Source organism: Ptychodera flava, chromosome 11, assembly GCF_041260155.1.
Source record: "Ptychodera flava strain L36383 chromosome 11, AS_Pfla_20210202, whole genome shotgun sequence".
Classification (NCBI taxonomy): Eukaryota; Metazoa; Hemichordata; class Enteropneusta; family Ptychoderidae; genus Ptychodera; species Ptychodera flava.
This window is the reverse complement of record NC_091938.1, coordinates 14448216-14464046: the sequence shown is the minus strand read 5'-3', so window position 1 is coordinate 14464046 and position 15831 is coordinate 14448216. Positions and strand designations below refer to the sequence as shown.

Here is a 15831-nt window from a genome sequence, read left to right as displayed (position 1 = left end):
ATTATTAAGTACAATGAAATGCATAAAGTTACAAGAAAAGTTACTGTGGAAATAACTTCAAAAACTTACACTTGTTAATATATGTATTTAGGAATGCATTCTTTGAAGAAAACTTGAAATACACAGTTTTGGGTCATCTATAACAACTGTCTTTTGTTTTACCATAGTCAGTAGACTCGGTTCAAGTCAGTGAATTTAAAAAAAAATAAAATCATTTATAATAGTTTCTCTTGTGTCTCTCCTATTTCGTACAAACCTATCCGGAATTTGGCAGCTCATGCTAGGTTTTCCCAGCGATTGAATGCGTCACGTCTGAGTCTGCGCAGTAGTGAGTTAGTTTCTGCCGAATTCGGCCGAAAATCACATGTGCACGAAACGAGCGTTTTTGAACCAGGTATGAATTTTGAGAATGATAGGGAACGATCGACGGTTACATGATAGACAGACTTGCTTTTTTTCACAGTAAAATCGAACGTCGAAGATGACATGGTGGCATAATCCTAATAGGAAATAGTCGTTTGGTTTCCTGACTTGGTTTTTCTCAGGCATACCGGTATGTACACACGTCTATGGGAGCATAGACGCCGAGCGGAATAGACCGATCACAAGTGACTGTGGGTATGCGTACCGAGGCGGCCGCTATGTATCGAACCACACGTACCGTGTCTGAACACTGCTAATTTTCTGACATCGTTTTCAATTTCAGTCGGCATCGATTTAAACGCAGTCTTCAAAAGGGATGAATCTAGCTGTATCGTATCACCTACCGTTTTGTACTGACACAAAAATTCACCACAAAATTACGGAAACCTGACATTTGCTGCTGACATTTGTTTTTCCCTTCTTGTGATTTTACAACGTTATGATTGGTCAATTAACCGATCGCGCGAGGGCGTATGTCATGACACGCCTGGGATGAGCACGATGTGGATCAATCCAGAAGGTTCAGAAACAGGAAATATGGGCAAGCAAGCAAACGAAGATTCAATCGTCGGCTACATGTACGAAGCCGAATATAACATTAATGAACTGCAAACTGACTCAAGTGATCATGATTCTGACACAGATATCGACACGAGTGAAGGCGGCGAATACGATGGCGAGGAACTGTCGTTTGCAACTGACAACGTGTGTTTTACCAGTAGCGGTGATGCCATAAATGGGCAGATCGTCCATGTAGCCGACACGAACACGAAGTGTCTGTTACCGGCTACCAAAAACTATGAAAAATAGTAAAGAATGAGCTACAAAATCACTATCAGTTTTAAGTTGCAGGTAGAATAAGTCTGTGCCTTTGTAAAAAATACTATAAAAATAGTAGAAAGTGAAGAACCAGTTAGTTGAGGAGACCTTGACCGCATATCATTTGCATCTCATTGTCGGCTACCTGGACTGTGTGCCCATAAAATGTCCTACATATATCATATGTCATAGAAATTTCCAGAAAGTCAGTAATACAAATAGGAATATTCCATTGTTATTGTCATGTTAGTTGTGAATTTTCCAGAACTGTAGTATTATGTTAATGATGAGGTAGTTTTGATTTGAGAATTTCTAGAAAGGGTGATTTTGCTATAAATGCCATGCAGCAGAGTGTCAGTTCAGACTTTAATAAACCTGCATAGTCGTACTACTAGCCAATGGGTGTTTTTCTTTCCTGCGAACGTTCATCGTTGGATTGTAGCCTCTTTGTGCTCAGACTGATATTGATTTGAGATTACTAGTACCTGAAAAGGTGCTGCGGGTAAGTCATGTAATATACTGTACACTTTTTTGTTGACCTATTCATGTTTATTTAGAACATAAACTTTTTAGTTTGAAATTAATTTAAAAGGAAGTGGCTTGTGTATTCACACTTCTTTCTCACGCAGTAGCTTGGATTCATTTGTTCAGGCACAGTCCCTCTATCCACATAGAGGGACTGTGATTTATGATTTAGGTATCAGTGAACTTTCCGAAGAGAAGTGAGAAATTCAAGGAATGAGGAACCTAAACCAGGAAACAGTATGTGTAAAAATGATCTGTATATGCAGGGCTCGAAATTAACTTTTTTCCCTGGTAGTCCGCTTGGGCTACCATTTTCTGAAGTTGGTAGCCCAGTGACAATGGCTGGTAGTCCATAAATATTTTAGTTTAGGGATAGTGTACTCATCCGAGTATAAGCCCCGGTTCAGCAACACAAAATAGCAGTAAAACTAGGGGCTTCAACTCGAGAAACCCCATGTTATGTGTCACGAACGCTTAATTTATGCTAATTTATGTACATTGTAATACTTTCTATCACTTTCAAAATCGGCTTATATATCCAAAGAAATTGTAACTTGAGTAAAGAAAAAAAATATTCTCATGATCTTTATGAACTGGCATGCCTTGTTACACCCGAGTCTCTCTATACAGACCGTAATACATTGATACTGATCGACAACCATGGATAAAAGACAGCGTTTTGTATTACTATTTCAAATCAAACTGATTACATAATCTCTTGATATAGAAGTTACAGTTTTGTGAAATTTCAGCATCAAAACTCTAAAACTTGACACAAGTACGTACGTCTTGTATGCTGTCGATCAACAGCATGGTGTGAACTGTCATGCAAAGACTGCACACGGAAAAGCAACTCAACAAGTCCAAAATTAGTTCCAATCGTGTCACAGATGAAAGGATATTTCCTTCAAACAAATGAAACTGCATGTTGACTGCATTTAGCTCGTCCGAAAGTGACGGACCTCGCACGCCAAGTATTTCATGTCTCTATAGGCTTTGGTAGTCCGTGTGGGCTACCATTTCATGGACTTTGGTAGCCCCAGAGAAAAGTTGGTAGTCTGTGGACGCGGGACTACCGCTAATTTCGAGCCCTGGTATATGTCATCAGGGCAGTTCCCCAAAACTTACCATTATACCAGACCAGTATTTATGGAAATCGTTTGGCAATGTTTACCGGTACATGTTTTTCGTTCGTTTAAAATTTCAGGGAACCACTGTTTTCATTCACTTTTTAAATAATATTCTAGCATATGTATGTCAGTGTGTTAAAACATACATTGAGAAAATTTCCCACTGTGCCTAAGGTAAATATGACATCTTGTTCACTTTTCATAAACTCACAGCATACTTTTCTACGGCATGAACTTTTGGAACTGTCTTGAAACCTTTTGTTGACTTTGACAGATTTCATGTTACCATTAAATATATTTTTCACATTCATACAACAATAGAAATATCCATAGTATTGATCTCCTTGACACTTACCGGTATTCCAAATTGATGTTTCTTTTTGAGGATTCATGATATCTAACATTGAAAAAAAACTTTTGTATTATTTGTGTTATTTTTCTCATCTCTCTCCCGACTTTTTGTAATATCTTATAAATACAGCCAAATGATACCATATATACTGCTGATGAATTTTCACATTGTGCCTGTATTCAGAGCAAGCACTGAATATTTACTATTCCTAGTCAGTAAGGGACTGGTCAGTTTCCTCAGCCTGATGGGGTGGATTATTTTTTGTGGATGTCAAAAAGTGGCCAACCCATGCTTTTCCAAATTTCAAAAACAGGATGACCCACCAAATCCTACAGGATGACCCCATCCAATTAAAGGTTAAACAAAAGGTGTAAAATATGACTTCAATATATATATATATATATATATATATATATATATATATATATATATATATATATATATATATATATATATATATATATATATATATATATATATATATATATATATATATTTACAGTGTGAAACCGTGTTCCATACCTGTGCTCCATACCTCAAAATATATATATATATATATATATATATATATATATATATATATATATATATATATATATATATATATATATATATATATATATATATATATAAATCTTTACAGTGTGAAACAGTGCTCCATACCTGTATGACAGAGCAGTTTAGGGTAAAACTGATAAGTTGAAAACAGGACTTGGGCATTACTCTAAGTTTCACGCTACATGTGTCCTCTGTAGCGATCAAAATGTCATACAGCATATGATAGCTACATGAAGCATGAAACTCTGAGTAATACCTAAGTCCTGTTTTCAACGTCAATTTTTACCATCATGTACCAGCATGTATTTTATACATATATATAATATATATATATATATATATATATATATATATATATATATTTTATTTTTGTATTATATATAATATATTATATTTTTGTATTATATATATATATATATATATATATATATATATATATATATATATATATATATATATAATCTATTTTAACATTCAGTCATTCTATGTTTTAAGAAATTGTTGACATGTCAGTTGTAAGATAGGAATTTCAAACTTTCAATTTAAACTTTGAATACAGTACATTGAATGAGCTGTGAATGTTTTCCACCCTTTCTATGCCTAACCAGATGTCCAGAACTGTTGTACATAAATGGATCTCAATCATTAATGTCAAAGAGAGAACAACAACAAATCTAAAACTTTGATGGATGTTTAGACTTGTCAGCCATCAAATTACATCGCCTGAGAAGCCATAGAGAGCTTTTCTCCTAAGTTGTAGCCAAATCTTATGTGCGCAGTGTCTGAAAGGACCTTTTCTTTGAATGTTTAAATCATAGAAGCACTGTTAATAATGACAAAAAACTATCATTTACTCATGAAAAACCCCTCTTTCTGAAAACTGCGACACAAGAAAAAAAGTTGCATAATGAGAACCAAAAATATTTTGTCATTTTTCTGTTTCTAAAACATGTCACAAATGTATTGTGAAATTGCTTTCTTATACTGAATTCTCATAGAAAAAACAATCAGGAATTTGTCATGCTTTCCATATGTACTGCTTGTGCGATATTTTTAGAAGTATGAGCTCATGTTGTGATGAAAAACACACTGGGAAATCCCCCTCCTTTGAGCATTTCAAAAACATGGTGTCACCCCCATCACCAAAGTCAGAAGCAGAGTGAAACACCCCCACCCCCTGCTGAAGAAACTGACCAATCCCTTCTGAGAAGCGTCTTCTATTTGAATGCGATAAGTGCATGGGCCCTCATTGATACCATATAAAGGATTTTTGCCATGATCCATCTTCCTGGTTGGTTTCTGTATTCCTTACTTGTGTGTCATTTCTTAAAATTAGTGGTTTCTGCTTGCTTTGCCTGGTTCCAGGTGGTTTCCAGGTTTCAAGGCAGTTTCTACCTTAATTTAGAAATCGTCCATATGTTCAACAGGAGCAAATAGTCAAATAATGCCATCAATAAAGAATGCACGTTTTGGTGGCAAAGTTATGTAATAAACTCCAACCAATATATAGTTTATATAATAAACTTTTCAATATTTGATCATCATTCACAGAGTGTTACCACTTGAAGATTTCTGGCAAGACCATAGCTGTCAGAAAATCTGATAAACATGGCTGCCAAAGTAGCTGGTCACCATCCAAACTTAAATAATGTCAATTTCTCAACAATGAAGCAACAACAAAGAAGACCAAAGAAACATATGTCCAGTCGGAAGGAGACAGTGAAAAGCAAAAACAAAGGAACTGAAGAAGAAGAGACACAGAGGTCAAGCAGTTCACAGGGATTCAACTTTGGTGACTTCACACAGAAAAGGAAGGATGACTGGTACTCTTCTTTTGAACAATACAGGAAAAGAAGCCGCAAATCCAACACAACTGAAGGACTTCCCAATCCTGACAATGATGGAACAAGTGGTGATGAGAGAAGAAATGAACCTGGGACCGAGTCAGAATCTCAGCCTTCTCTAGTTGTCATCAAAACAGAGAAAACAGACAATGGAAATATCATTACAACACCAGAGGATGAAGAGATGAGCCCAGAAGTCACTGAAACTGCTGAGGGAATCAAGAAAATGACAATAGAGGAAATTCAACAAATGAAACTGAGGCAGCAACTTTGTGAGGGAGACTCTGATTCCCTATCAAAGGGAATTACTGAAGGTGACACATGGTCACAAGCAAAATCCATACCACCTGAGCCCAGTTTAGTATTGCCACAGTATCAACAGAGTACACCAGCGGTATCTGGAAGGACACAGACAAGTGTTTCACAGAGATTTACAGCAGGAAAAAACCAAACAAGGACAAAAGGTGACACATCGTCACTGGCAAAACCTATAACAGACAACAGAAGTTTTAGTGTTTCATCACAGCGACAGCAGAGTGTACCCGTGGTGACTAGCAGAATGCCAGTATCAACAATATCAAAGACTACTGCTCAAGGAGACAGTCAAATGATGACAGATGGTGACAACTCATCATTCGCTGTGCACAGTATCATACCAGTAGATCCACAGTGTCAACATTATATGCATAGACCAACTATGGTATCAACAGAAACCCAGACAGAATCACCAAGGCTTGTTTCTACCGTGACACAAACAGAGGAAGTATCTATTGGAGAGAATGGCGACAACAATCCCATGATGCAACAAGGTCAGCTTGTGCCAATGACATCACAGCAGATGCACGTACAACCTGTTCATGAGCAAAATGTTGCACTAGTGCAAAGGTCAAACTCCATGGAAGTGGAAAGATATGAAGACTCTGATGCATCATCACCAGTTGATTTGAATACTGCAGGTAAAATTAATTTTTCTCTGTACTTAATTTTTATAGAGGATCAGATAGTTACATTTCTGTATCATAACTGCTAGACATTGAATTACATCAGTTCAAGTACCTGTATGCAATATATTTTTCTGCAAAAAATATTACATTTACATTATTACTAAATATGTTTCTCAACAGGCAAAATATTTTGGTATTTTTGGTCGTCTGTTTACCACCATGAGTGAAATGTTTTACAAGGTTTTCTCAAAAGTAGATTCTGAGCTTCAGGACTTGTTTTAACTTGGATTTGATATTTGTACAAAAAGCACAGATGTACTTGTTGTGTCATCCAACAACTTGTTGAGATGTGTGTAGTACTTGCAACCATGAAGTTGCAGTCACAATAGTATCTAGCTGATTCCACTTTTTCTAATCCTGATAAATGCTATGTAACAATTAGCGCGCCCAAGTCAATTTTTGTCGCCTTTATAAAATCTGTAGTTGTTAATTTTTGCCAAAATTTTAACAAAAACTACATCCAATGAACTCTGATGTCTATTTGGTCCAAAATTATCAAAAAATAACGGAAATATATAAATTGGTACAATGTTGCGCTAAAATTTTGATGGGGAAAAACTACAGCACTCAAAGGGTTAATTTCTTTTTATTTAAGGTAATTCAGCTTTGTTTGTATCCAGAACCTGGGCAAATGATTTTGGACGAAGCACCTTATTCAACCGTTTCCTCGCATCACTTGTAGCCATGCTTGGAATGACTGTATGTACACCAGTATTGCAGAGAAGCAAGAAACCAATGGTCAAAGACAGTGAATCCGGTGTCATTCAGATCCATCCAGATGAGGGAAAACTTTCCAAACTGACACAACGCCAACCTCGCGTCGACTGGTTCTTCCAACACAGAAGTATATTTCCCCATCTCAGTCAATTACCAAACGTCAAGAGTGTCATAGGATATTTGTCAATTGGGGAAGATAAGGGTTTAATAGATGCAGCAAAAGATTTCAAACAGTCCCTCTATCCAAGAGCAAAATTGATTTTCTTCAATTTAGCGATTCCTGAAGATTTTGGGGATACGGAGGGTGAGGCAAATGCATTAGATAGAGCTACAGAAGCCGATGTCGTATTTTCAGTCGGGCATCACACATATTATCATTTTGAAAATAAGTACAAGGCACTGTTTGAAGCTGAACCAAAGCATTATCTTTACCTTCCACCTCTTACAGACATGTTTATCAATACTAAAGTTGTCCCCACAGAAGGCAAACAACAGGTCCTGAGTGTTTGTAACGTCAGTAGCGAAGCTGACTTTGACAAGTATAGTCTTGGTGCCATTGCTATGGGTAAATTGGTCAATGCTTATTATCATGCATATGAACGTCTACCTGTGTGGAGCATAATCGGTGTTGAAAAAAACATGCTTTCAAAATTTGAGAAATTCTTACAAGACAAGGCAGATTCCAGACAGCTTAGAATAAATGTGTACTCTTCAAATTCACTGAAAGATTTTCGAAGGAGCCTCCTTCAAAGTGTTTTGTTTATTGCACCAGAGAAAGTTGATTCATTCAATTTCACAGCATATTTGGCCATGCAGGCAGGAATACCAGTATTAGTGCCAAACTGTTCAGGCCTTGTAACATTTCTGGATAGCCTGTTTCGTTACAAAGACTACTCTGGTTTCTGCGGTGTTGAGACAGGCCTTCATGACTTTTCATTGGACAAGGACGGAGACAGATGGAAAGATGCCATGATATCCAGGTTAAATGCAAATAGGAGAAATATTTCCTTCAAAAAGGCAATTGAGTTGAAAAATGATCTGATGAATTGTGAGGAACTGAAAACATCTCATGAGAGATTTCTGAGAGAGTTGGTCTGAAAAACCATTCTAACATAAAAGGTAGCAATGCAATTGTGAAATAATAACCAGAGCGGTGTTTGATATTAACACCAACAGTCAGTCAATCAGCCAGGAGTCAAGAAATAATTTCTTCAGTGAATTTAAATGAGTTTCGGTACCAAAAACTAAACAATGAACTTCTAGTCATCAATCTGAAACACTTTCCATGAAATAATAAAGTGAATTGATGATGGCTGGTTATTTTGTAATAATGATGTAAAAAGCTGGTACCTGTCAGTGGATATTTAATCTATATTTTAATATGAAGCAACTTACCCGAGGGGCTTTGAGAGAGTTGTTTGGTCTATTTATTTTATTTATTCTTTATTATCTTTATCAAAACTCTGTTAACTCTGTATTAGGGTTTAAGCATGTAGAAATACAATATGTGAAAATATTATATTGACTTCTGCTGAACTGAAATGTGCAATTATATCATAGATTGATGCACATTTCTTTTTCATAATTATATTCTTTAATGCTACAATATGTTATATTCTGTACCAGACATTACTTGGAGTTATTCATTGAGTGCACACCATCTTATTTATACAATGACACAAAAAAATATGTTGTATTTAAAGATGTCAATTTTTGCAGTAGAGATTTTCTGTTCAATAGCAGTGATGTTGTAATTTGCTGTGTAACATTTCAAAGACCTGTCATTTACAATTGTACTTCCTGAAGTAAAGATGTATTATTAGTATTACCATGTGAAATGTATTTTCAACATTTGAATTATTCAACTTAATAGCAACCAAAATAGTATAAATTTAAGTTCAAAACAACTAACAAGTGTAATTTTCATGTTTGCAAATTGTGGACTAGTGATACATTTTCAAGAGGTAAAAGCACAAATAACATACTGGAACAAGGACTGAGTATTAATGTACATATTTTGATGCTTCATTTATCAAGATGTACAAAAACTTAGTAAAAGAGTTTGTGAAAATAAACTTGTTGGACAATGTGCATTGGCTTGGAAGATTGTAGCTCATTGGTTGGTTGTAATCATTCACAGCAACTTTGGGGGCTCTGCACCCAACACAGCATATTTCACTCAAAAATCACTTTTGTGCAAATATTCATTTAAATTTAATGAATTTGTTAACCCAAGATTGAAGTATTGGTTGGGTTCACCTTTTAAGTTGTCCAAATATTAATTTATGCAAATAACCCAATTTCCTTCATCTTTTTTTTCCAATTTAAAGATTTCCAAAGAATTTAACTCCACTCTGGCTGGGTCAATTTTTCTGAAATGTTTATATTTAATATGTCTTCAAATACTATAAAACAAAACAACTAGAGGCATTTTAATTTTGCTAATCATGATTTTAATAACTTTTTTGGAGTGTCAGTCTTTCAACCCAGGCCATTTTAGAATGAGGACAGATAATGCAAAATAAAATAGTCGCTTTTTTCTACATATACTCTACTTTCAAATGAAATATAACACTGCTGAAAAAAGTGTTAAGTTTTTGACTTAAATTAATTTTTATCATTAATAGCAAAATCAAGTTTTTTTACCCCAAATACACACCCACTTCATCCGTTGAGTAAACTACTTCTAGCATACTAGCATACTAAACTTTAGTATCTCTGCTTTTTGAAAATATATAGTATGAGGGGTTTCCTAGTCATCTTTGATGAGAAATATTGCTTTGAAAAAATCTGTGTTGGCAACATGCTGCTCCACTTAGGCTGTTGTTGAACTGATTTGCCGTTTTGAAATGATTCATTTGTTTCTATGATGTTCAACCAACCAATAAGCTACCGACTTCTGAGACGGTGCACATTGCCAGGAATTTCAAGCCTGGCAAATTCTGACGGCAGGACAAGCTGACAGAACAATGATGAAGTTTCATAAAAAATGTAAAAACTCCACTCAAAAAGGGACTTTAAAATCTTAATGTTTCTTATGTATTCCACATGTCATTTCCTGATAATCCTTTCTTCAACCTGAAAATGTCACATGACCTAGTCAAAGTCAAATCCACCAAAAGCACTCTCAAAATGCACATCAATACTGAAATTAAACTTCATGGTTATTTACTCACCTAACAGTAATTAGGGCATTTTAATAACTGTAACAAGCACATGAAGCAATATGGAGACTGAAATACAGATGTGGGCATTTTCTGAATGTAAACTGATCTTTCTGTTCCAAATAAATTTTAATCACCCTTACAGTATTAATCTATATTTGTATTTGAAAACAATTTCAGCATGTACATCTAGTCCATATCACTAAGTTTAGATTCCACTGTTAAAAGTTTATTCAGTTTTATTGTAATTTTGAAATTTTACGGCCAGTATATTTACTTCTATCACAATTACTCTACCCCCACTGTAACTGTGTTTCAATCTTGTTCATTAAAGAGACTTGTCATTTTTTTTCATTGGAGACTCACCAGAGAATACTTTCCCAACTTTGCAAAAAAAAAACTTTGCAAGCTAGTTTAACAGGAGAGACAGTCTCACGATATAGGAAGAGAATTGTCTGTATATTCCTCTGACTACAGTAAAGATGTCAGTGGCAATTACACTGTACAGATCTCCACTGCCATCAGAAAACTTGACTCATTTCACATGGTCTGTATGTAATTGAATTCAGTGAATATATGTGTCTAGTCGCTCTTTATGATTGGAAAATAGTCTTTTGGGCAAAGTCAACTCATTGATGCTCTATGATAGGTAATTGTGACCATGAACCTACAGGCAATGCACCTTTATAACCCTATAAAAAATCAGAAGTGCAGGTGAGGCTATTTAAGAAAAGTTTGAGAAATTCTGCATGAAGAATTAACCAATTCACAGGAAGAATTTGATTGTTTTAGGTCTTTAATGTTTTGAAATAATTGAAAAATTTGTAATTGTAACTACTTGGAGTCAAATTTATGTATCACTTCGGTATATATCTATATCAGTTAGAATACTGATAACAGTTATTAAGTACTATACATGGTACATATGCTGTAGAGTTACAAGGAAAGTTACTCTGTAAATAACATCAAAAAATTGTTTGTTTATATATTTAGGAATGCATCCTTTGAAGAAAACCTGAAATACCCAGTCTAGGGTCATCTATAACAACTGTCTTTTGTTTTATTGAAAAGTTATCCGTTTTTGCTGATATGAGAAATTGTCATTTCAGATATCTATGTCTAAAGTTACATGTATTACCTGCGATTGACAAGTAGTTGACATATGAGAAATTGTCATTTCAGATATCTATGTCTAGAGTTATTACCTGCGATTGACAAGAAGTTGACAAAATAATAGTACTGTAGGTATGTTTTGTTTCCTTCTACTGCCTATGGTTTTATCACTTTTGTTTTGGTACTCAGAGGCTTAAAAGTAGGGGGCATTTAAAGAAGCAGAATAGGTGCCATTTCAGTTGTAAGTTATTGTTTACTTTACCATCATAGTTTTCTGTAACTTTCTGTAACTTTGGAGACTAATCACAAAATGTACATAAGTGACACAGATAGTGGAAGAGGTAGCTCGGAAGGATATCGGTGGCGGGGTTGACCTTTGACCCGCATAGCTACGCACACTACCCCGCCAACAGATAGCTGCGTTTCCACAGCTAACACAAAACAAGCAATTGATATTTTCTGATATTTTGAAGGGTTTATGTGACAGTTAATTATGGAAAAAAAGTACATAGTTTACAAGTTAGCAAAAGAACTTAGAAAGTTATGGATGAAGCAGTTTTCTTTTGCTTTGATTTGCAGTAATGTAGTGGGTATTTGATTTGCAGTAATGTAGTGGGTATTGTAATTGTATTTGCGTAACGTTTCACAGAAGGCAAGAATAAATTTAAAAACATTTGTGTATCTCACAATCATATAAATCTTGTACGTGTGATATTTAAGAGGACTCTTTTGAAATGTAATCATGCTTTCCATGTTGAATATACTTTCAACAAGACGCATATCACAGAATCATGTGATAGTGTCTTTATGGAAGAAAATACAGATAATTTGCGTATTCGGGCCAAGCCCGGCCAAGTCAAAATTGGATTGATGGGGTGTTATCATTAATTGACAAAATGCAAATGGGTCATGTATTTTTTTCACACATCATAGGAGGGTGTGACTTGATTTCCAAAGATGTTCACCCAGATAAACACTGTTGTTCTAGTGCACAAAAATAACCAAGGGAAATTTGCTCAAGTAATGGTGAACATGTGGTAGAATGGAAGGGATGGGGTCGTGTGTTGTAAATTGGTATACGGTATCTTTAAACGGATATTATTATTGTTTTTTTGAGTGTATAGGAGGTGCACTGACTTTAACACAGGCATTAGAAGAATTTGCAGGCCATAATAGTTGAATTTTCCCTTATAAGTAAATATGAAGTTTACATGTAGTATTATGCTTGACGTGGTGCAAATCCCGATTGGTTCCTGAGTAGTTTTTTTTTAAATTTGCAAGATGGGAAAACAATGACAAACAAGAAAAACATAAGCATTGTGCATTGTTCAAATCCAGTGGAAACAAATGTAATGCTGTGTATCAGATAGAAGGATGGATGGCGTGCTCTGCAGTCCTCAGACCTTTTTGCCATGATTCCAGGAACAAACAGTCAATTTATTGAGAGAATTCTGTATAAAATTGAATAGAGTTTCCTGGAAAAGAGGAATTTTGAATGTCAGGGGGAAAGTAAGAGCTAAAATGGTAAGATCATATTTCAAGGAAATGGTGAGTTCAAGTTGAGTGACAGCTTCACATCGCCCTCTAGCATGACTTTTTTGTTCACTGGAGTAGGAAATGCCACATTCCAGGCAGTGGTGGCGCTCTTCAACATGACTGCTGCCACAACAAAGGCGATATTTAGCTGTGTCTGTTTTCCCTTATAATTCAAAATTTCTTGTCCAGAATAATCTTTTCCATTCAAGAAATACTTTATAGTATTCAGGTACAATAAACTAAAACAGGAAATTACTGAAATCAAAACTTTTTAACCTCTCTTTTTTAATATCCTCAAACGACAATGTTTTACACGCTGCTAAGATGTTCCTGTTGGTAAGGGGATATAATGAATGTAATGTAATTGGACACAAAGAATAACTGGTTCAATAATTTTTTTTTCTCTTATAGGTATTAACTGTTCAAGGGACCGGGATGGGCTTGTCTCCGAAGGAGATTAAACAATTGATGCCTAAATTAAAGAATGTATTTATCTAAAGAATGAGTCGTGATGTACAGAATGGGGTTGTGTAAAAATGAAGCAAAGTTTTTTAGCTACTATCGACTATAGTCTATAGAAGCTATTGGGATGGGTATCCGTCCGGCATCCGTCGTCAGTCTGTATGTATGTATGTATGTATGTATGTATGTATGTATGTATGTATGTATGTCCATTTCTGAGGCGTCCGTCCACTCAAATATCTTGAGAACCGCAGTACTTCTGATTTGATATTTGTTGTGTAGATGAAAAATATGATTATGAGAGACTGTTTTTTTTAAATATGCAAATTAGCGTCAAAAAAGGCGTTTATGGTTAAAAAATCTTTTTCATAACCGATGGTCAGACAGCTTTGTTATTTGGTATATAGGTCCCTAGGGATAACCCAACTTAGATTTGTTCAAATTGTGATGAAATATGCAAATCTGTATTTTAAGGAATTTTTTGTCATTTTTGGTCAAAATTTTATTTCATCAAAACCGCTCGTCTGACAGCTTTGATATTTGGTATGCAGGTTCCTACTGATGAACTTAATATGATATATTGAATATATGATGAAATCTGCAATTTTGTAATTTTGGTGCAATTTGTGCCATTTTCGGTCAAAAATGTGTTTCTCAAAAACTACTTGTCTGATGCCTTTGATATTTGGTATACAAGTTCCTATGGGTTGTCTTAGTGTGATATATTGAAATTTGATGAAATCTTCAGTTTTTGTAATTTTGGGTCAATTTTTGCCATTTTTGGTCAAAATATTTGTTTCTCAAAAGTTACTCATCTGATAGCTTTGATATTTGGTATACAGATTTCTAGGCTTTATCTTAATGTAATATATTGAAATGATGATGAAATCATCAATTTTGTGTTTTTGCAGCTAATTTTGCCATTTTTGGTCAGGCCATCCTTAATGAGCTATCAAAGATATCCACCTTCTCACAAAAAGTTATTCTCTGTATAACACAGCAGAGCTCTGTCAACTGTTGGGTTGCTTGTTTTTCAAAACCGCTAGTCAGACAGCTTTAATATTTGGTTTACAGGTCCCTAGGATGACCTTAGTGAGATAATTTCATACAGTCAGGAAATACTTAATTTTGTATCCATGTCTATAGTAGCTTCAGGGACTTTGTATTTTTTGGTCAATTTTTGCCATTTTGGTCAAAATATTTGTTTCTCAAAAGTTACTCATCTGATAGTTTGATATTTGGTGTACAGGTTCCTAGGCTTTATCTTAATATAATATATTGAAATTATGATGAAATCTTCAATTTTGTATTTTTGCAGCTAAATTTGCCATTTTTGGTCAGGCCATCCTGAAATGAGCTATCAAAGATATCCACCTTCTGCATCAATACATGTGTCACAAAAAGTTATTCTCTACGTAACACAGCAGAGCTCTGTCAACTGTTGGGTCACTTGTTTTTTCAAAACCGCTGGTCAGACAGCTTTAATATTTGGTTTACAGGTCCCCAGGATGACCTTAGTGAGATAATTTCATACAGTCAGGAAAAACTTAATTTTATATCCATGTCTATAGTAGCTTCAGGGACTTTGGCCCTATGTTTTACTTATGAAGTCTCTTAACGTTAAAATCTATATTGGAGAATTTTGAAAAATGTCAGGCCTGTAGTTTAACTGACAAATGGAAGAACTGATTTGTATACAATGTTATTTGCTAAATCTTAAACACATATTTAAAATTATGGTCAAAAGTGTACTGAAATCTTAAATGGAATGATACAATTCCATCAGTTTCATGGTTGGTAATGATGCATTTGATTCAATAGCGGGCTGATTCAGTATGAACTTTGAACTTACTTATAATAACGTAACACTAAACAACTCCTCAACAGCCTCCCCCCCCCCACACACACACACTATTGAGCTTTTCAAAAAAAGGGTAACATACCCCCCCCCCCCCCACCAACCTATCCACTCATACTCTTGCAGCGCAAGATAATGTTAAGGCATGGGTCACGGTAGAAAACGTACCTGACAGAATTATTTCAAGCAATACAGTCAGATTTGACTGAAATTTGGTCAGCTACTTCGCTTTGTTAAGTTCTATCAGGTAGAATATAAAAAAATTGTAGACATGGTCACGTGGCTGAAATTTGACATTTTCCCACCAAAATTCATACATTTAAAAA

General features: G+C 35.1%; 1 protein-coding gene across 1 annotated transcript; it reads left to right on the top strand.

Annotated features, from left to right (window-relative positions):
• The first annotated feature begins 1604 nt into the window (after positions 1-1604).
• LOC139143584 (serine-rich adhesin for platelets-like) lies at positions 1605-12143 on the top strand. Its single transcript, XM_070714034.1, has 3 exons — positions 1605-1744; positions 5359-6607; positions 7251-12143. The coding sequence occupies exons 2-3, from the start codon at positions 5416-5418 to the stop codon at positions 8468-8470; spliced, it is 2412 nt and encodes an 803-aa protein (XP_070570135.1). The 5' UTR covers positions 1605-1744; positions 5359-5415; the 3' UTR covers positions 8471-12143.
• Positions 12144-15831: the final 3688 nt, after the last annotated feature.